Genomic DNA, 23,747 nt, shown 5'->3' with positions numbered 1-23,747 from the left:
TCTATATTATCCTGGGCCCATTATCCCAGGCCCATTATTGGGCAAGAGGAGCAACTATATTTTGCTTTTTAAAGACTAAACTAAGTAAGCAGTTGGACATTGCTTCTTACATTTTGGTTCACACTCCTGTCATAAAATAAACAAAAGGAAAAAAAAGCAATAGTTTTATTTAGAGCCCAAAAGGGACTATTGTGAAACATTAACAGCTCTATATTTATTCAAACAATAGTTGTATCTGCGTGGCAGCAAAAATGTTTTGTATGTAAGTTACTAAAGATATATATATACTCACACACTGATAATTACTCAAATTCAATTTCCCTAAGAATTAAGCAAGATATTAATAGATGATAGGTATGTAAACACTAGACTAAACAAAGTTACACAGGTTTCCTTATTGCAGGATTCCTCACAGTCTTTATTATTCTAGGGATATTGTAACTTTCCAAGAGGAGGATACAGTATAAAAAAGCCCACAAATATATCTAGCCACAGAATCCTTGTTTCACAGACTATCTGGCTCCAGGAACACATTTTGGGAAACACTCCTCTAAATCATAGAAAAGGCATCGACGGAGGCTCAAAACATTAGTATTTTACAAGACATGCAAAATGTTAAAATTTTAAATGTGTTATTTTTCAACTTAATATCAATTTCTTATTTTTTTAATGTACAGCTACACTAAATAATCTGACAAAAAAGCATGCTCACTTTCAACTTTCTTCCAAGATTGAGAATAGGGTGCCCCTTCACCACTTCCATCAAGTACTGCACTGGAGGTCAGTGAAGTCAGTCAATTAAAAACAAAAAGCTAAGAGCTGAGAGGTAAAGTGTCACTATTCACAGAAGACATGACTGGGTGCTGGGACAATCCAACGAGAATCTACAGAGAAAGCGTTACAACTAATAACTAATTTAGGCAAGGTAACGGGACACAAGGTCAACATACAAAAATCATTGTATTTCTATATACTAGCAACAGACAAATAGAAAGTGAAATTTAAAGCAGATACTGTTTACATTAACATCAAAACACCAACTACCCAGGAATAAATATAGCAAAAAAATGAGAGACCCCTACACTGAATCCAGCCGAAAAGTACTGAGAGATATTAAAGATCTAAATGGCAGAGCGATGGACCATTTTCATGGATTAAAAGATTCAATATTGTTAAGATATCAGTTCTCTCCCAAAATGATGTGTAGATTCTAAAATGTAACCTCTGGCTTGTTCAGATCCACGTCACCTGTAAAATTTTCAGTATTTATCATCCAGATCAAGAAAACACTTCCTCATAACCACCAACCCCTGATGCTCAGTTAATTTTAAATCATTTGCTTATGTGCTGTCCTCAAGAGACACTGAGAACAGCACACTCCATACAAAAGCCCTTCCTTAGGATTTTTAAAATCACCTCTCAATATGTCTTCATCTTTAAACCTGCTCTAACAAATGTTGTTTTCCAAATCAATCTCTTGTTAACTACCCTCTAGACATAAAATTGTGCCATTCTTATTTAACTGTGGACATAGTACAGATCTCAACTTTAGTCACTGACTGGTAAGTATGCTTCTGTTTATTATATATCAGTGGTTGTTTCCCTGGCTGAACACTAATGCATCACATGTGGAGCTTTAAAAAACTATATTGATGCCTTGGAGCACCCCAGACCAAAGGCCTCAGAATCCCTCGGAGTTGGGCCAGACATTAGTAATTTTTACAAGCTCCTGGCTCAAATAATGTGAAGCCAAGGTTCAGACCTGTGTTATAGATGGCAAGAGAGAGAGGCACACAGACAGATGGACAAACTCTTTTTTTTTAAGCCATCAACTTACTTCCTTCTGGATTTGGTGCAGAAAGAATGATGCTGTGGTTTTTCTTTACATCTTCAACATATTGAGCTATTTTAGCTATACTGTTTCTAATCTCCTCAACCTAGGAGAGATACAAAGAGTCAACACAGTGTGGAAATTCAAATTTGCTACCAGTTTTTATTACCTAAAAAGGGAAGGATAAAGGAGGTAAATAAATGAATAATTACCACACAAAGAAATAAAAACCTTTCCCATTCTCACGTTATCATTTAATTTTAAAAATAAAATGTACCATACTAATATTTCTACCTTTATGACTAAAGCAGTATCATCAACATTCACCAGAAAAACCTATTAGGTTGTAAAAATTTCTACAATCAAGTCCCAAGTATTACCACAGATGGTGCCAACTAGAACCATACTACTATTAATACTAGTACTCACTAAAATCAAGAGGGAAACTTACCCCATAGAATATGCTGACAGTAATACTCTTACATGAAGTAAAATCTACACCTCATGCTACACCTCATGCAGCCAAGCCTTCATATTTGTTATCTTTGATCTCTAAATGGCCTAAATCATTCAAAATATAATGTACTCATTAGCAAGATTTATCCAGATGGATTCATGACATTATCTTAAAAAATGTCTGTGGTAGGCTGAATAATGGCCCCACATCAGTCAGGGTTCTCCAGAGAGACAGAACCAACAGGATGTTATAAATGTATGAGAGGGGATTTATTAAGGGAATTAGCTCACACAATTGTGAAGGGAAGTCCCATGATAGGCTGTCTGCAAACTGGATGCCAGTGGCACGGAAGGCCTCAGAACCAGGGAAGCCAGTGGTGCCGCTGGTGTAAATCCTAGAACCCAAAAGCCTCGAGCTCTGATGTCCATGGACAAGAGAGCAGAGTGTATCCCAGCTCCAGCAGATAGAGAGAGCAATTCACCATTTTCTGTTTTTCTTCTCTCTGGGCTTCCAGTGGATTGGATGGTTCCCTCCCATACCGGGGGCAGATTTTTCCCACCCAGTCCACTCAGGCTCTCATGGCAATTTCTTAGGGGAACACCCTTATGGACACACCTAAAAAGCTTTACCAGGTTTCTTGGTATTCCTTAATCTAATCAAGTTGACACCTTGAATTAACCTTCACAAGTTCACCCCTTGTCAACTTGGTGTCCATACTATCTCCTTAAATCATTCTTAATCTTCAAATGGGACAGTAACATAATAGTTTCTCCTAACATGATGCAACTATCCTGAGTACAACTAAAAATGCGTTAATCACTTTCCCAGAAGAGGTAAAGTCCTTAGACAATATTTACTCTTCACCTGATATTCCATGACTTAAATGCAAATACAATGGTGTAAAGTTAACAATATTTAAATGCTGATGTAAAGTCAGCAAGTCTCATGGTACATGATAAAGAACAAGAGGAACAAAAACAAAACTAATTGCTTAACATATGTACGGTATATATACATATAGACAAATTCTTCACACAATAGGGAGGACGATTACAATCCTCATTTCTGTCACTGGTCATGTGGTCGAAGCTGGTATAAATAACTACCTTCTTCTACGTTCCCTTTGCCTTCAGTGAGCACCTCAGCTGGTTGTGGTTCTTTACCCACGAAATGACCCAAACCTTCATCCCTAAGAGTCTAGGCCATTCATAATCTTGCCTGGATTGGGTTGTTGTAATTTTCCATTGACTTTAATCACAGGGCATGGTGGTACTAAGAGACATCCTAAAGGGTCTCCTGTATTCCAGACATAATCTTCCTTACCTCCACTGTGGAGTAGTAGTCCAACTTCCCCTTGGTAGTCTGGTTCAATCACTCCAGCCAACATCATAACTCCTTTCTTAGCCTATTGACTCAGAGGCATGAGGAGCCCAAAGTGGCCAGGTGGCAGCCTTAACTTCCAGTTCAACAGGATCACTGCTGTGTTTCCTGGTGGAACCATTCCTCCCTCTGGAACCAAGACCTCCAGACCAGCAGAGCATAAAGTTGCAGGGACAGAAAGCAAAATTTTTCCTGTGGGTCACTAGGGGTAATGGTGAGTGGTGCCACTCCCATTTCTACCCCTTAATTCCTGGACCTACGAATCCTGGCTATGGGAGAAACAGTGCCATACACTGGGTGCTGATTTAGAGCATATACCTTGTCCCAGCCCTGCAGGGTATTGTCACCTAGCAGGCATTGTAACTGTGACTTCAAAAGGCCATTCCACTGTTCAATAGACCAGCTGCTTCAGGATGATGGGGAACATGGCAAGATCAATGAATTCCATGTGCATGAGCCCAATGCTGCACTCCTTTGGCTGTGAAGTGAGTTCCTTGATCAGAAGCAATGCTGTGTGGAATATCATGATAGTGAATAACCCATTCTGTGAGTCCAAGGATGGCAGTTTTGGCAGAAGCATTTTGTGCCAGAAAGGGTACCAGAATCTGTATTAGTCAGGGTTTTCCAGAGAGACAGAACCAATAGGGTACATTTATAAATATCTAAGAGGGGATTTATTAGGGGAATTTGGCTCACATGATTGTGAAGGCTGAATAGTCCCACGATAGGCCATCTGCAAACTGGATGCCAGTAGCGTGGTTCAGTCCAAGTCCAAAAGCCTGAGAACTAGGGAAGTTGGTGGTGCAATTAGTCTAAGTCTTGGAACCCAAAGTTGAAGTCTCAAGTTCCAATGTCCACAAACAGGAGAGCAGAGTGTATCCAAGTTCCAGGAGAGAGAGAGATCTTTGGCTTTTTCCTGTTTTTGTTCTCTCCAGGCACCCAGTGGATTGGATGGTTCCTGCCCATATTGAGGGCAGATCTTTCCCACCCAGTTCATTCAGGCTCTCATGCCAATCTCTTCTGGAAACACCCTAACAGACACAACTAAAAAGACAGCTATACCAGGTTTCTTGATAATCCTTAATCTAATCAAGTTGACACCTAGAATTAACCATCAGAGCCCCCAAAGATGTTTGGGTCCTAATCCCTGGAAACTATGAATGTTACCTTATTTGGCAAAAGATATTTTGCAGATGTGACAAACTAACAATCCTGAGATGGGGAGATTATCCTGGATTAGCCAGGTGAGCCCTCAGGGTAATCACAAGTGTTCTTAGAAGAGAGAAGTAGATGGAGATCTGGCTACAGAAGGCACAACATGACCACTTAAGCGAGAGGCTACACAGCCAGCTCCTCCCTCTTTCTTCATTTTAAAATAGTAATCACTAATCCATTGTACATTGTGGTACATGTCCACACCTAATCTTGGAGCCTGTAAATATGTAACCTCACATGGCAAAAGGGGTTTTGCAGGTGTGATTAAGCTAAAAGTCTTCAGATGGGAATTATCCTGGATTATCTGGGTTGGCCCAATGCAAACACAAGAATCTTTATAAAAAAGAGACAAGAGGATCATGTCAGCAAAAGGAGATGTGATCATAAAAACAGAGGTTGGAGTGATGTGCTTTGAAGATGAAGGGCCATAAGCCAGAATACAGATGGCCACCAGTAGCTGGCAAAGGCAGGAAACGCACCCCCCTGTAGCCTCAGGAGGAACTGCCCTATTGACACCTTGATTTTAGCCCTATAAGGCTCATTTCAGATTTCCAGTCTCTAGAACTGTAAGATAATCAATTTGTGTTGTTACAGGAGCAATAGGAAAACTAACATACATGGAAACATAAATAACATCTTTTTATGGGAAAAAAAAAAAGTTTTCCAAAAAAAAACAGTGAAAATAGGAGCAGTGCTCTGTTTTTTTTTGTAAATCTGGTTTCCAGCGAAACAGAAAGCAGCTTGGTTCTCCCCTATCCTCCTGTGTTCAACGTGCAGCCTCTGGAAAACCCCATCACTGCACAGTCACCAGAGGATGACAGTGAAAGAAGCAAAAACATCTCAGCATTATCATGAAAACAGTTCTGACAATGTGAACCAAGACCCAGACCACATTTGGAAAATGGAAGCATTAAAGGACTAACACAGAATTCTGCTTTTATAAGAACAGTGAACAGCTATACCATTGGGCCTGGTCCATTTACACACAAGTTCTGTCGAACTTCATATATTTCATATTCTTATAATTTAATTTTATTAATCATGTAAAAACAATACATATAATAAAAGCTAATTTTTTTTTAAACTTCTATTTCATCATGAGAGCTTATATGCAAGAAATGGTATTTTGGTTTTAGTTCACAGATCTATATTTCAATTTGCCATCTTTAAAGTACCATTTCTAAAGTAAATTCCGGGGTACACACACATCAGATAGTAGAAAAAATATTAACTCCTGGAGAGTTCTGCAACATATACCACTGATATATCTGTAGCAGAAGCCCCAGTGTGGCTCCAAAAGAAAAAGAAACTGTTGGGCTACAAAGTCAATACCAAGAGGGAAAGCACCATCTTTACAATGGTGCCAGCTCCTATTTGTGTCCATGAATTATATGACACGTTCTCTTTTTGTCCATTATAAATCATCTTCACAAAAAGGAGATTCCCTGGCCACCTTATAGAGCACTATTTTAGTCTTTAACCAAATACTGGCCATGTGCAAAATCCATTTCTTTTGCCACGTTCTATGTAATATTTAAGATCTGAATGCCATTTTCTAAAAATGAGTTCATATTGACAAACATCATTTGCTTCTCTATTTGTCTAAGAAACCATTTCACAGAAATTAACTGCAAAATAAATTGAATGTTTCACAAATGAAAGCTTGAGCTTAAGTTAGAATCCAAACAAGGTCCAACACTCTCAAACTTCCCTAAAGCATGAGCAATCTGTTTCGTATGGCAAAGAGGGATTAGCACCACATTAACAAAAGATGACTGTGGCTTAATGGCATTCAATGAACTACAATATGTCATTTTTCTTTTTTTTTTTGGCTGGCCAGTATGGGGATCCAAACCCTTGACACTGATGTTATCAGCACCAGGCTCTAACCCACCAAGCTTACGGGTCAGCCCATATGTCATTTTTCTATTAAATACCACAAAAACATTTAATGCTAAGAGATTCTTTAAAATAAGAAACAAATTTTTACAAAAACTTGCACGGAAGAGTTAAGCATATCCAGGTAAAGGGGGTAAAATCAGAAAAATAATAATTTGACAAAGTGGATAGGGAGGCAAAGACAATAAAAAGAGTCTCACCTTCGAGAAGCGAAATCAGGAAATCCAGAATTTTAACTCCTTTATACCTTAAAGTAAGTGCTTGTACCTAACAATTTAATCTTATGATTTTTCCATTGGATAACATTAGGAACTAACAAACACTTGAAAACCAATGACTAGGCTTACACTAGGTATTCTCGAAATTCTGGTTGAACCTGAGAAACTGATAACTTTTCATATATTTCTCTTAATACATTATGTATTTTCAAATCCATGCACTGATAGGCTAGTTTAGACTATCAACTGATTTAGGTATCAACTGAAACTATTTGACTGGATTCCGCATAATCAAAATAAATCTTGCAAATGAAATTTTCCTTATTAAAAAATGCTCTGGATTCCTGTTTCTTTTCTTCACATTTAACAAACTCAAAGTATTTGTTCTGTGACTCAATTTCAAAAATTGGAAATCATGCAACATAAGACCAACTATTACTTAGGTATAACTTAGAAATTTAAACAGGGAGCTGACGCAGTGGATGTGGTGGAGGTGGTGCCTGCGATGGATGTGGTGGCCCACGGTGGATGTGGTGGATAATGCTGCCCTCACTGTCTGGTCTGCTGCCCACGGCTGGCGTCCAGGTGAAGACCTCAGGTAGCAGTGCTAGCATACTCAGGGAATCACGGGCTGTGAGCTCTGTAGTCCATGAGTCCAGCCCATGTACCTACAGAACTGCAGCCGGAGGAAACTGGGCACCAGATTTTCCAGCTCCTAAGACTACAAAAATCTAAGAAATCTAGAAAGCATGTGTCCAGTGCCTTCTACCCCCAAACCTTTGGAGGTCCTGATGTGGCACGCTGAGGCTCCTGACTCCCAGAACTACTAGGACTAGTCTTTCTTCACCATGGTGGGCTCAGAGGAGCCATTGTCCCTGTTGGAGAACCGGGCTCCCCTCACCCCATCGACCTACACAGACCCGGCCCCTTGCTCAGCAGCTTTCTGCATCAGGTGGACCAGGTCATGAACCAGGTGCTGGTTGGACTGACAGAAGCATACAAGAGCACTGTCCCAGGTCTTGCTCACACGTCCTGGCACCACGGGGCACCCTGACCAAAGCAGAAGTGAGTTGCTGTGTGGTCAGTTTACTTCTTACACTAAAATGCATCCCAACAACAAGAATATGCCTCCACCAGCCAACATGTTTCTTCAACATCTGAGCCACAGCCAGCACTAACCAGAGGGGCAGGGGGAAGTCAGGCTCCTGTCTAACCTCCACTGCACTGTACCTGTCTGGGAAGGTAGCCTGGAGGTTTGCAGAATGTACTGATGCAGCATCAGTGCTCCTGGGACTGATTCACTCAACTTCCCTAACTGCATCGGTGCCAGGCCTGGGGTCAGCACATAAGTGGAGACTAGAGAGAATGGAGAACTAGCTTGGAGGATTCTGGACGTTTCTCCAGAGGACAGAGCCCAGGTGGACAGGGGCTATGCAGACTGGACTCTACTTGGGATACTGCCTGGCACTGACTTCCTCCATCTGAGCTGTGGAAGAGCAGGATAGATGGATGAGAACTGCCTTAAACCAATGGCGAACGGAAACAGGATGGCACAGTTCCCCATCTGTTCAGGCCCTTCTCTCATACCACAAACATTTTTTGAGTACCATACACACTTTTTGTTAATCTCTGTTTATTCACAGATAAATCCATTGGTTTCTGTCCTTGGGAAGCTTTGGTGTTGTGGAAGTAAAAGATATAACCACTAGATTATTTCCTCTAATAAAATATTTTAAAAGAAAAAAAAAGAATTCAAACAGGGTGTAAGCCTAAGAGAAGCACTGGAGAGATAAGAGGGAAAGGAAAAGGTCTGCTGGTGAAGGAGGTTGCAGGTTGGATCCGGATTCAAGGGATGCGGTTCTAGAAATGGGGCCGGGTGACCATACCTCAGATACAGACCAAACTGACTGACGGCCTGGCTGGCAGAGCAGAAGTTCCACACTTATGTATTTGAAAGTTTTCTACACTTCAAAATATCAGCCACTAGGTCATTTGTGACTTCTCTTCTCTTCTCTTCTGAGATACCTTATACATAAGCAAATATATAACTGTCCAATCAAAGATTTTAGAAAATATGCCACATGAACTTTGTGATCTGTGCGATCTCTATATGGCAAGGACAGCAGAAGCAGCAGCAAGCACGTGAGCTGCACACACCTTCACACACTAGTGCACACCTGCTTCCAGCAGCACCCAGCGGCCAGGACTTCCACTTGCTGAAGGGCCAAGAAGTCCTCAGTCCTGAGAATTTGTGATCTTGTGGTAAGAACCTTTTAAAAATCCATCAAACGGTGTGGCAGGTTCTCCCAGAGGTGGCCTGCAACTGGAGGCAGGGCTATCTAGCAATACCCAAGGGCAAGTCAGAGAGAGAAGCATGTGCACGTCAGCCCCAGGCATAGCCTCCTCGCCAGGGGGAGCAGAGGGCTATCCCTATGCTCTGTGTCACAATCTACCACAGCACCCAATCCCACTCCTGGGCTACTATCAGGAACAAGGATTTGCATTTCTTTCAATATTAACTAATATTCTGTAGTTCTAAAAATTCTAGAGAACTTACATAATTCATACAGCAACTTTTAAAAATATTAGTTTCAGTTTCTGTAGTTTGTAGCAATAAAAAAAATTTTAATTTAAAAAATAAAAATAAAAAACATAATTTTAGTATTATTTCAAATAGGACAAATGACAATTATATTAACTATGATAAAGAAAAAAGCCTATGACGGTGTTTCATTAAATGCTCTTACCTGATGGAAGAAATCATCCATAAAATGGTCCTTTTCAACAACAATAGTTATGTCTCCATCATCATTTTTCCTACACTAAAATGGAAAAATATAAAAGGTAAAATTCAGATTGTGAAAATTTTTATAATTCAGTTACCACAGGATCTCAACTCACTACAGCACCAAATGGTAACAAATCAGCAGTGTACACTATCCAGGACAATTTAATTCCTCAAAAAAAATTTTTTTTAAAAAGATGACCAGTAAGGGATCGTAACCCTTGACTTGGTGTTGTCAGCACCACGCTCTCCCAATTGAGCTAACCGGCCATCCCTATATAGGGATCCAAACCCGTGGCCTTGGTGTTACCAGCACCACACTCTCCCGAGTGAGCCAGCCCTTAATTCACACTCTCCCGAGTGAGCCAGCCCTTAATTCTGCAACATTTTTAGCACAACAGACTACAGCTGAAGCCAGGAGGGGAAGGGTGGAAGCCATGAAACAAGACTGGATTTCTCAGAACTGAGCAGGTCAGAAGCATTCATCTCCACCATGTAAGTCAATATAATACATGCTACTTTTATTTTCAAAAAGTGAAACTGCTTGTATTGCATATTTTCTATAAAGATTAGAAATACATCACTAGTCAACTTTTCTAGAGAATGTAATAATTATCAAAAAACTTTCACAGATACTACTGCATTCTTCATTCATACCCATACCAATAATCAATAAACACTTCAGAAAAGGTAGAGTATTAAAAAGAACTAAATAAGTAAAACTGAGGAAGAAAGCAACTGCATAGATACTGGCGAAGAGCCAGAATGATACTATATTTAGAAGTCAGTTTAAGATAACATCAAAGAATAAAGAATCAAAGATACTTTAGGACCAGGTGCCCTCAGGCTTTCCTTGCCTGAGTCTCCTGGAGGGCTGTGGTGACAGACTCCCAGGCCTAGGTGGAAAATTTACATTTTATCAAGTTGCAGGTGATGCAAATGCTGCTGGACCAGAGACCTCCACCCTTCTAGGCAGTCAAAATAATCAAGAAAGACACTTTTATCTATGGCTAAAGGTGAGAGGAGATAACAAAATAAGCCCCTGGGGAACTGATATCTTGAGATATGGGTCCACTAGTGAGATGTGACCTGCCAGAGCCACAGGGGAGGGGCCTGCTCTGAATCTTCCCCCCAGTGACTGGCCAGATGAGTCAGCTCAATTCCAGACTTACAAACGCTGAGGTGGACAGAACTTCAGGAATTTTTATAATCCTGATAAAAATCAAGCACTCTTTACCCACTGAAAGTCTGAAGTATAGTTTTATTGATCTACAATCCAGGAAAAATTTGGAAACAAAATTCTGCTAAAATTTAGCTAAGAAAAATATGCAAAATGGAATAAAAATGTTAAGAAAGTACAGCAAATCCATCCCCTGTACCATCCAGGATCCTCACTAAAGCAAAATCAATTTGGCCTAAAAATCCATAACAATCTCTTCCCCCCTTAAGGATGTACATCTCTGAGTGTCATCTTCTTTTTGCTGAGGGCCCCTGTTTGGAGAAAGGGAAAGAAAACGTGCTGCCCTGAGATAGAAAGCAATGAGCTCACTTACATACAGCTCTCAAGAGAAGAGGGTAAGGACTGCTTTATCACCAGGCTGATCACACTGGGACAGCCAAGGCACAGTTCAAGGAAAAAGGAGAAATCTACCTACATTAGACTCCTTTAGACAAGCACCCCGTGAAGATAGGGGCCTCTCAGAACTGTGCATATTTACTCACATGGACTCCCCGGGGAGTCCGGTGTAAGTGGTATTCCCAGCAGTGCCCTGAGTTTCCCTAAGCCAGTTGTCAAGAAAGATACCTGGAATTAGGGAGTATCGCTAGTGAAAATGTTTTACTTGTGCTATGTTAACAGGCCCAGGGTATGGGTTGAATGTGTCCCCAAAAAATATATGTTGAAGTCCTAATCCCCAGCACCTCAGCATGTGAACCATATTTGGGAATAGGGTTGTTGCAGATGTAATTGTTAAGATGAGGTCATACTGGAGGAGGGTTAGTCCCTAACCCAATATGACTGGTGTTCTTATAAAAGACAGAGACACACAGGGAGAAGGGGGAAGAAGGCCACATGAAGACAGGCGGAGATTGGAGCGATGCGCCTACAAGCCAAGGAAAGCCGAGGACTGTGGGCCACCACCAGAATCTAGAAGAGGCTAGGAAGGATTCTCCCCTACGGGTTTTAGAGGGTACAACACCTGGATTTCAGACTCTCGCCTCAAGTACTCAAGAGAATAAATTTCTGTTGTTTTAAGCCACTCACTTCGTGGTCCTTTGTCACAGCAGCCTGAGGATAGGAATCCACCAAGTAAAGGCTGAAGCACATTAGTGCCATCCTTTCCTTAACCAACTATGCTAATTAATCAAGACATTTATCCATAACTCTTTCAGCACAAAAACAGCATAATGTAGAAGAAAGAACACTGGATCAGGAGCTGAAGATCTACATTCTAACCCCCTCCCCACCAGTCCATTAACTTGTCTGAGTCTCTGCCTCCTGCCTATGAACTGGAGATAATGACCGTTCTACCTCCTTCATAGACAGGCTTGTAAGGATAAGATATCCACCAGTATTTTCAGGGTAGCATTATTTTCACATGTAGTACATAAACCAATAAAGGCTTTTTTATTTATTTATTTTTTTTGGTCTGTTTGTGACCGGTAAGGGGATCGCAACCCTTGGTGTGGTGTCGCCCGCACCGCACTCAGCCAGTGAGCGCATCGGCCATTCCTATATAGGATCCGAACCCGCGGCGGGAGCGCTGCTGCGCTCCCAAGCGCCGCACTCTCCCGAGTGTGCCACGGGGCCGGCCCAACCAATAAAGGCTTTTAAAATGATTTCTAGTCCATACCATTTTCTTACCTCTAAGCCAAGAAGCACTTTAAGACAAAATGGCAATCAACTAGCAAGCAGCAGAAAGTAACTGTAAAGTAAACCCACAAACACTTCAACACCTTTTTTCAGGATCCCACATTGTTTTAAGAGAAAAAAGAAAAGAAAAGAGCTGCTAATGGGTATTGACTGCTGGCATCCAGGAGCACAGGAAGCACTTCAGGTATCTCAGTTAATCCTCCTAGCAACCATCATGTACGGCATATATTACTATCTCCATTTCACACATCAGAGCACAAACTCAGTGGCTAAGGAATGTGCCCAAAGTCTTAGAGCTTGGAGGTGGTAGACACAGTAGTTGAAGCCATGTCTATTTGACTTTACAAAATTCCTTGTCTTAAAAATACTAAAAGCAGGTCTAGTCCCAGAGTTGTGGCCCTTCATCCACACAAGAGTTCATGCTGAACAACTCACCCCACCACACAGTCCAGCCCAGCCACCCACATGACTTCAATCACCCAGCTGCCAGTGCAGCCCTAACTGTCACTGTAGGCCCAGCCATCCAGCCACCCACGGAATCCCAGACCTCCAGCTGACCATATGGTACCAGCCACCACAGTTACCCAAATGGCCACACCAACAAGTATGGGGGCAGCCATCCAGCCACCCACACAGTTCCAGCTGCCACAGCCACCCACATGGCCCCCACCCACCCAAATAGGCCCAGCCACGCTCAAGGCCCCAGCCACAGACAGAGCTGCTAGCACCCCCCGGAACTACTGAGTCTACCCGGAACTACTGAAACTGAGTCTACTTGGAACCAAAATTAAAACACCCCACCCAACTAGCAATATACAACAAATCTACAGAAGGGAGTCTCTCTCCTCAAAAGCCACCCCCAGAATAATCAAAGCAGCAAATGCTTCACCCGGTGAGTAGAAAACAATGTAGGGATACCAGAAATACAAAAAAATAAAATAAAATAAAGAAAATATGACACCACCAAAGGAATACTGTAATTCTCAAATACCAGACCCCAAACAACAGGAAATCCTAGAAATGTCTAAAAAGGAATTCTGAGTAACAATCTTAAAGAAACTCAGTGAGATACTAGAAGACTCAGACAACACTACAAAATGAGAAAAACAATCCAGGACATGAAGGAAGAAATTTACAAAGTGATAAATACCATAAAAAAGAATGTAGCAGAACTCCTGGAACTGAAAGACTTATTCAATGAAATAAAAACTACAATATAGAACATAAGCAACAGGCTAGAGAAAGCAGAAGAATTTCTGATCTTTTAGACAGTCTTTTTCAAATAACCCAAGATGACAAAAAAAAAAAAAGAAAGAAAGAAAGAAAATGAAGAATATCTAAGAGAAATAGCAGACAACCTTAAGTGCACAAACATCTGAATCATGGGTGTTCCAGATGGGGAAAAGAAAGGAAAAGCCATTGAAAATATATTCAATGAAACAATAATGGAAAACTTCCCAGGTATTGGTAGAGACACAGACTTCCTGATCCAAGAGGTTTAAAAATCCCTAAACAGATTCAATCTGAAAAGGTCCTCTCCAGGACACACTGTAGTCAAACTATCAAAAGTCAAAGATAAAGAGAGAATCCTAAAAACAGCAAGAGAAAAGCATCAAGTCACCTATAAGGGAGTCACCATTACACTAACAGTAGACTTCTCAACAGAAACCCTACAGAACAGAAAAGAATGGGATGATATACTCAAAGTATGAAAACAAAAAAATGCCTGCCAAGAATTCTATACCCAGCAAGGCTATCCTTCAGAAGTGAAGGGGATATAATGTATTTCCCAGATAAACAAAAACTGCAGGAGTTCACCACCACATAACCAACCCTACAAGAAATCCTGAGGAAGTCCTGCACCTGGTACCCAAAAAATGATAATCACCACCATGAATACTCAAGAAACAACAAACATCAGTAGTAGAGCAGATGTGCAGGCAAGAAAGAGAAATAAACTATATCATATCACCATAAAAAAAAACAATGAACACCAAACACATATAATAAAAGAGGAAGAAAGGAACAAAAGATATTTAAATCAGCCATACAAAAAGCAATTAAATGTCAATTAATTAATTAAAAGCAATTAAAGGAGTAAGACAATAAATTTCAATAACAACTCTAAATGTAAATGGATTAAATTCCCCACTCAAAAGACACAGACTGACTGGATTAAAAAGCTAGACCCAACTATATGCTGTCTTCAAGACACTCATCTCACCTGTAAAGACACACACATACTAATAGTGAAGGGATGGAAAAAGATATACCACACAATTGGAAACCAAAAATGAGCAGGAGTAGCTATTCTTATGTCAGATAAAATAGACTAAGTCAAAAACTATAAAAAGATACAAAGAAGGGCATTATATAATAAAAAAGGAATCTATCCAGCAAGACATATCATAAATATATATGCCTCCAACACCTGAGCCCCCAGATATATAAACACTATCAGAACTAAGAAAGATATAGACCCCAAAGACCCCAATACAATAATACTGAAGGACCTGAACACACCTCTCTCAACACTGAACAGATCATCTGGGCAACAAATCAACAGAGAAACACAGGATTTAAACTACACTGTAGACCAACTGGACTTGGAAGATATTGACAGAACTTTTCATCTAACAACAGAATATACATTCTTCTCAACAGCCCATAGAACATTCTCCCGGACAGACTACATGTTAGGTCACAAATCAACTCACAGCCAATTTTAAAAAACTGAAATCATTTCAAGTTTCTTTTCAGACCACAATGGATCAAAACTAGAAATGAGTAACAAGTAAAACTCTGGAAACTATACAGACCCATGAAAATTAAACATCCTCCTCCTGAACAACCTATGGGTCCATGAAGAAATTAAACAGGAAATCAAAAAATGTCTTGAAACTAATGAAAATAAAGACACATCATACCAAAACCTGTGGGATATGGCAAAAGCAGTAGTAAGAGAGAAGTTTATTGCAATAAACACACCAAAAGAATAGGAAGATTTCAAATAAACAGCCTAACTCTACAACTCAAAGAACCAGAAAAACAAAAACAATCCAATCCCAAAAATAGTAAATGGAAAGAAATAATTAAGATCAGAGCAGAACTAAATGAATAGAGACCCAGAAAATGATAAAAAAGATAAATGAAACAAAAAGTTGATTTTTTGAGAAGATAAACAAAATAGATAAACCATTTGCTAGGCTAACTAAAATAAGAAAAGACCCAAATAACAAAAAGCAGAATGAAGGAGAAGACATTACAACCGATACCCCATAAATACAAAGACTCATTACAGACTATTATGAACAATTATATGCCAACAAATTTGAAAATCTGGAGGAAATGGAGAAATTTCTGGACACATACAAACTACCAAGACTGAACCAAGAAGAAATATAAAACCTGAGTAGACCAATAATAAGCAATGAGATTGAAGCGGTAATCAGCAGTCTCCCAACAAAGAAAAGCCCAGGACTGGATGGCTTTACTGCTGAATTTGACAAAATCCAACATCACTTCATGATAAATACTCTTAGCAAACTAGGTATAGAAGGAAAGAATCTCAGCACAATAAAAAGCCACCCACAACAAATCCACCACCAATATCATCCTGAGAACAACACAAGGATGCCCACCCTCGCCATTCCTATTTAACATATTACTACAAGTACCTGTCCCTGTGTGCAGATGACATGATCCTATACATAGAAAAACCTAAAGACTGTACAAAAAAGCTCTTAGAGCTGATAAACGATTTTAGTAAAATATCAGTAGCATTTTTATACTCCAATAATGAACTAGCAGAAAAAGAAATAAGAGAGGACACAAAAAGATGGAAAGACATTCCATATTCTTGGATTGGAAGAATTAACACTGTGAAAACATCCATACTACCCAAAATGATCTGCAGATTCAATGTAATCCCCACCAAAATACCAATGACGTTCTTCACAGAAGTAGAAAAAACAATCTTAACATTCATGTGGGACAACAAAAGACCCCGAATAGCCAAAACAATCCTGAGCAAAAAAAATAAAGCCGGAAATATTACACTACGTGACTTCAAATTATACTGCAAAGCTATAGTAAACAAAACAGCATGGTGCTAGTATAAAAACAGATACTCGGACGAATGGAACAGAATAGACAACCCAGAAATCAACCCACATACTCACAGCCAACTACAAAGGCAACAAGAACATACACTGGGAAGAAGACTGCCTCCTCAGTAAATGGTGCTGGGAAAACTGTACTTCCATATGTAGAAGAATGAAATTAGACCTGAACCTCTTGCCACTGACAATATCAATTCAAAATAGATTAAAGACTTAAACATAACACATGAAACTATAAAACTCCTTAGGGGAAACACTTCATGAAGTAGGACTCGGCAGAGACTTTATGAATATGACCCCAAAAGCACAGGCAACAAAACAAACAAACAAAAAAAGCAAATGAGATTATATCAAACTAAAAAGCTTTTGCACAGCAAAAGAAGCAATCAACAGAGCAAAAAGACAACCTACAGAATGGGAGAAAATATTTGTAAACTATGTATCTGACAAGGGATTAATATGAAGAATACAAGGAACTCAAACAACTTAACAGCAAAAAAACAAATAACCCAACTTAAAAATGGGCAAAGGAGCTGCAGAGGTATTTCTCAAAGGAAGATATATAAATGGCCAACAGACACATGAAAAAATGCTCAGCATCACTCAGCATCAGGGAAATGCAAATCAAAACCATACTGAGATATCATCTCATCCAAGTTAGTCTGGCTCTTAGCAAAAGGACAGAGAATAACAAATGCTGGTAAGGATGCTGGGAAAGGGGTACCCTCCTACAGTGTTGGTAGGACTGTAAATTAGTGCAGCCATTACGGAAAACAGTATGGAGGTTCCTCAAACAACTACTGAAAGAACTACCGTATAATCCAGCCATCCCACTGCTGGTTTATACCCAAAGGAATGGAAAGCATCATATTGAGGGGACACCTGCACTCCCATGTTTACCATAGCTCTATTTACAACAGCCAAGAGCTGGAATCAACCAAAATGTCCATAGAGGGATGACTGAATAAGCAAAATGTGTTATGTATACAAAATGGAATACCACTCTGCCATAAAAAAGAATGAAATTCTGCTATTCACAACAACATGGATAAACTTACACCTCTACCTGTAGTCCAAGAACAAGCCATAGGACTAGGAATATATTTTCTCTACTGTTTTATTTCTTATTCACACTTGTAAACCTCTACTTATATTTTATTTCTACCTAGAATTCTCAAAACTGTAAGATATTAGGAAATAGACTCAAAAATACTCTCTTTGCTTTTCCATTCATAATAAAGAAACAAACAAACAAAAATGTCTACCAAAACAATGATATTTTGGCTTTAGGCCTAAACTACATTATCCCTGTCTTCAATGAATGCCCATGTTCAATTTTTGATGCTGACATAGTGTAATACCTGCACAATAGCCATGTTTATGTTTTGTAAATAACAAAACCATTTGTAGCAAACACTTAATAAAAGCACTGGGAATACTCTCCAATATTACATATTTGATATCCAAAGTATCAAAGTGCAGGATAAACATTCAAATATCAGCCTTGTTTCTGTTAAATGTTGACACCATGTGGTTCAACCCCATACATTCATCTTAAGTGCTGCACAGTTCTCCATTATATAAACACGCCACAAAGTACTCATGCATGTTCTACTGTGTCCAATATTTTACCATCAGTAACAATACAACAAAACAACATTCTTGCATGTCTTCTTATGCACACATTACCATTATTCTCTGGGATATACATACATATATACATACATACATACCTAGTCACCTCTCCACCCTTCACACTAATTCACTCCCACCTCAGGGCCAATGGGTTGGTCATGCCTTCTGCCTAAGGCTCTTCCCCGGACTTGTCCAAGCTGCTCCTCCTTATTCAAATCTCAACTCCACCTTGCCATCCTCTGATTAGCCTGTCCAAAGCAGTCTACACCCACACCCATTCACCCTGTTTTCTTTCTTTCACAGCAGTAACCACAGAAGATATTTTATTATTAATTTGCTTACTGGTTTATTGTCCATCTCCCCCACTACAAGTTCTATGAGGGCAAGGGATTCTTTCACAACTCATGCATCAAGCCTGAAACAGCACCTGGCACATAGCATACATTCAGTAAAGAACAGTCGAGTGAATGAAGGTAGAGCAAAGAGGAGGACAGAGATAAGCGGTAGAGAGTGGAGAAAGCACGCACAACAGGACAAACAAAACAGGAAACAGAGAGACACACACGGATTGAGACACAGCAGGCGCAGAATGGGCACGCCACAAGGACGGCCTCATTTGTTCACTCTGCCCTAGTTCCACTCCCTCATGCCCTCGAAATCTGGAAGACACCACTCCACCTTTTCATAAATCTCTTCCTTTTCTGTCGCAGCTAATGGGCTTATATCCCTTGCAACCCAAACAGCCTTGAAGACAACAGATTCCATTGGCATCTACATTTTTCCTACCATGGGCATTTTCAAATGGAAACTCACTGATTCAATAAACACCCAGCAGATGCTCTGGATCAGCCACTAATCCCAAGGCTTCAGAGCAAAAACGACACCATAAGTCTGCCCTGAAAAGGTTGAAGAGTCCGGGTCAGGTGCAGGAAGAGAAACAGGACTGCATCTGTGTTCAGAATGCCCAGAGACAAGAGGATGGGCCATCTCTGGGGACACAGAGGAAAGGAGGGCAGGAAGACTTCCTGGTAGCAATGCTTGAGCTGAGGCCTAAAGGTGAGGCAGGCAGAGAAAGGCAAAGAGGGAGAAGTCCAATGGTCTCGGCAGTGGGAGCAGCATGTGCAAAGCACGGAGGGAGGAGGGCACATCCAAACACACAAGAAGCATCTCACGACTGGAGCAAGGTGATCTGCGCTAAGGAGGGAAACCCTCTCTTAGACTTCCTAGTCTTTAAATTCAGAATAGACCTGAAGATAAGAACAAGAAGTAATTAATCTATGAAAATGTATAGGTTTTGCTACTTTTTTTTTAAAAAGGACACATTTACATGTGCAAATGAATAATCTTATCATAGTTAAAAATGGAGAAACTACAGATTAAACTGTAGAAACTATATGAGAATAAACAAAATATAAAATTTGGCAGGACTGAATAAATTATAAAATACTAAACTATAAATATGTGGCTGGCCAGTTAGCTCAGTTGATTAGAGTGCCACCTTACAATACCAAGGACATGGGTTCGGATCCCCATACCGACCAGCTGTCAAAAAAAATAAAACAGAAAAAGCAATAAAATAAACTATAAACATATGCATATATAAAACTATAAATGTGTTCATATGTGAAATTATAAACATACTATAAAATTCCTAGTATTTTAAGTTCCAGTTAAATATTTTTTTAAATGTTATTTTATAAATTGGAATCTGAACCTTTACTATTCAACACTCTACGCTATATGTGCAAATCTGAGCTGTCCAAAAATAATTTTAAAATATCTGGGCAGTGTTTCCTGCCCTTTAAAAAAATTATATTTGCAACTCATCACCCTAAACCGAGGAACAAAAAATAGTAATTCCCTCATTTCTCTTAGGTCTGCTAATGAATACCACATACCTACCATGTATTTATGTTTATTATCATGCAAATAATTCCCACAGTTAAAATCTGTTGTTTCTCTATTCTTCACTAAAATAAATATATCCATTTGCAAACACAAACTTTTTTAAAAAGGTAATCAAAATATATTGGGGGCCATTATCATGTAGAATAGCTATTCTGTTTTGATTTACTTACATCCTAAAATACATTTTCTTATGCCTTCTTCACTCTTCCTCCCCTAGGCTTCATGCACCTACTGTATGTGCTCAATTCATTTTTGTGTCCCCTGAACCTAGCACATTACCTAATAGAGACCTGACACTCAAGTTATCTGTTGGATGGGTGGGTCTTTTACTTTTAGTAAATCAGAAACAACACCCTTCTGGATTCAGAGTCTAGAAGATATTGAGCAAATCACTCAAACTTTCTGTGTGCAAATGATTGGCTGCTCAAAAAGAAAAGCAGCTAAATCTGCCAATATAAAATTTGTCAATACAAATTGTATTGGACAAACTAAGTTTTAAGTCCTTTCCAAGTAGTGGTACCTTTTTCTTAGAAAAAAGTATAGCCAATAAAGGAAACTTTTTGGAGGCATCACAAACATTTTGTTCCTGTGGACACTGTAGATGAGACACTTTAACTACCAAAATTAAATATGAAACCTTACCTACCAAAAGACACCAAACTACTCCAAGAACTACTTGGAAAGGACACATTTTCTGAAAAAAAAATTTAAACATATCTGGTAACTTTAAGATGGATTTTTAAATATTAAAAGTTGTTAAACTTTAAGTCTATCAAATTCAATTTTGACTTACTATTTTATACTAGGGAGAAGGTTGCTTTTTATAACTTCCTGCAAACATAAAACCTAGTGAAAATTAATAGCACTTATAATTATATGGCACTTTCTCCCTTCCACCTTCCCCCTAGGTAATTTTATGTTTCACAACTCCCTCTGTGAGGAAGACAAGAGAGATAGTATCATCCCCATTTTATGTACACGAAAATGAAGTATTGAAAGGATTAAGAAGTACTTGCTCAAGATTAGACAATTACAGAAGTAGAAACTTCCACTAATTTGCTCTCCTACTGCTCAGTCCACTCATCTAAAAGCAGGATGATACTAGACTAGATAAGGTCACTTCTAGCTCTAAAATTCTAGAACAAAACCGATTTACATGTTCTTACTAACACTGTTTCAGGATGAGTTGGGATATACATAAACTGAAAAAGTAATAAGCAATTGCCTTATTTACTTTCAGCTAATCAAGCCAAGAAAAGCTGCTTATATATTCTACTGACAGATCTTTCTTACTATTCCCCTATATTACATAAATTTGGCTATTATTTGCTAAAATAGTCACAGCTCTGATGTTCACTGACATTCAGCATTTCATTTAACAAATACCTTGAGTTCCTACTAGGTGGTACTAAAAGATAATCTATAGAGTTCGACAATGCAACAGTAATTTGCTAGGTTTAATATGATGTTGATCCGAGGACTGCAGGGAAGGTACAAAATATTTGACCACTAATAAAGGGAAAAGAAAGAAAAATCACTATGAAGAAACTTTCTCAGAATGAGTATAAAGCATAATTTCTCCGATTCTAAGGATGAATTAATTGCCTTTCTCAATCAGAGTTCCTCATCTGACCGATAGGACACAGACAATGATCTGAGTGACTATTATCTATTCTCCCAAGCGGGTACATCACAGCTCGATTCCAGAAGCAAAGGAGAGAGGTTAATTCATCACATGCGATGAATGTCTTAGGGCAGTGAGCCTTAGCAACCTAGCCCCTAGGCTGCCAGAAATTCACAGAGCAGTCGCTCTATCTGTGTACTGGAAAAACAAAATACAAAGTGCACACTCAGGTCAAATTAGAACTTGTATAAGAAGAAGTCACTGGGGGCCGGCCCATGGCTCACTCGGGAGAGTGCGGTGCTGATAACACCAAGGCCACGGGTTCCGATCCCTACATAGGGATGGCCATTTAGCTCACTTGGTGAGTGTGGTGCTGACAACACCAAGTCAAGGGTTAAGATCCCCTTACCGGTCATCTTTATAGAAAAAAAAGTCATAATTACTTCTGTTGGCCTAATAATCTTTCGACTCGTAACACATTCTATAAACATCCACTGAAGTTTCGCTGTCACCGTCTCATGTTGTCATCTTTACGCAGGGAGAATGTATCAAAAATCGTTCCATTTTTTTAAGCGAACTGCTTTTCTCTTGCTAAAGTAAACGGTAATTTGCTGTACCGTTCACTGAGTTCCTATGAACTAGCCGGGTGTGTGAAGTGTATTAAGAAAGAGCAAACACCCAGTCCTAGTTCCCCAAAGCAAACTACTTACTGGGGAAACCTAAGACCCGAGTTGCCCATGCCTCGCCCCACCCCAAGCACCCAGCACCATAAGGCGCCCTCATCTGCGTGGCGCTTATTCCACCCCACCCTGTTGATCCAGTGTGAGGCCCTAGGGACAAAGCGGGGGGCAGGAGACACGGCCTGTTCCCGGGGGACGACACCCGCTGGGGCGGGCGGCAGACAAGTCCTCTCTGGCTGTGATGCGTGCAGGGCCAAACGATGGAGGAAATTCCTAGGCTTGGGGCCGTTCCCTGTGACTCTGGGCCAACTGTTTACACTCTTAAAAACTCCGGGTCCCCAACTGCTGAAATGAGCGCGGCCAGAGTCAGAGAGGCTACTGAGACCCCGCTCGGGTAACACCAGCCCCCGCTAGCCCAATGGAGCGGCACTGCCGCGGGCGGGGCGACGCCCTGCCCGGGACCCTGCCAGGGACGCCGCCCGGAGCCCCCGCCCCAGGACGCCCTCGGGACCCCACCCGGAGCCCCGCCCTTGGGATCCCGCCCTCGGGACCCCGCCCGGAGCTCCAGCCGCCCACGGGCCCGGCCCGAACCGTCACCCGCCCGCCGCTCACCGCCGTCAGGTCCGGCAAACGGTCCCGCATCCCCGCCGGCCGGGCGGCGTACCCCGCCGCTCAGGCCTGCCGGGCGCCGCCTCAGCCGCCGCAGTGCCAGCTCCGCTCCCACCGCCCTGCCCTCGGGGCTGCTGCTGCCACGGTAACCGCGGCCCGCATGCTCTGCGCATGCCCGGCCCGCGCCCGTTCCCCGCCCAGCCGGAGTCTTCTTGAGGGATGGGGCGAGCCCGGGGGCGGGGCCAGATGGAGGGGCGGAGCCGCCGAGAGGGCGGGGACATCCGGGAGAGGAAGGGTGGGCGGGGCGACTGGCAAAGGAGAGGTCGGAGCAGGAAGGGGCGGGGCGGGGCAGTCAGATGTGCTGTTTGCCCCTTCCTGATTTCTTTTTTTTTTAACTCTATTTTATAAACCGATCATCCAGTGACTAGTGACAAACTTAGCAAAGCTATTAGAATAAGCGGGGTGCGGCTTTGGATAATGCATGAGCTGAGCCTTCTTTTTGAGGGTCGGCAC

General features: G+C 40.8%; 1 protein-coding gene and 1 pseudogene across 2 annotated transcripts in view; one reads left to right on the top strand and one right to left on the bottom strand.

Moving 5' to 3' along the window:
* STX2 (syntaxin 2) overlaps positions 1-23,380 on the bottom strand; it is a 54,682-nt gene extending 31,302 nt beyond the window's left edge. For both annotated transcript variants that reach the window (XM_063086288.1, XM_063086287.1), the window contains exons 1-3: positions 23,238-23,380; positions 9,748-9,822; positions 1,838-1,937 (exon numbers count right to left, since the gene is read on the bottom strand). In XM_063086288.1, the coding sequence (XP_062942358.1) occupies positions 1,838-1,937; positions 9,748-9,822; positions 23,238-23,267 (205 nt within the window). In that variant the 5' untranslated portion in view covers positions 23,268-23,380. The remainder of the gene's footprint in view (positions 1-1,837; positions 1,938-9,747; positions 9,823-23,237) is intronic.
* Positions 7,529-8,178, top strand: LOC134369497 (protein KTI12 homolog; annotated as a pseudogene).
* Positions 23,381-23,747: the final 367 nt, after the last annotated feature.

This window comes from Cynocephalus volans, chromosome 2 (assembly GCF_027409185.1).
Source record: "Cynocephalus volans isolate mCynVol1 chromosome 2, mCynVol1.pri, whole genome shotgun sequence".
NCBI classification, from domain to species: domain Eukaryota; kingdom Metazoa; phylum Chordata; class Mammalia; order Dermoptera; family Cynocephalidae; genus Cynocephalus; species Cynocephalus volans.
The sequence above is the reverse complement of the archived record's forward strand: the minus strand, read 5'-3'. Positions and strand labels throughout refer to the sequence as shown.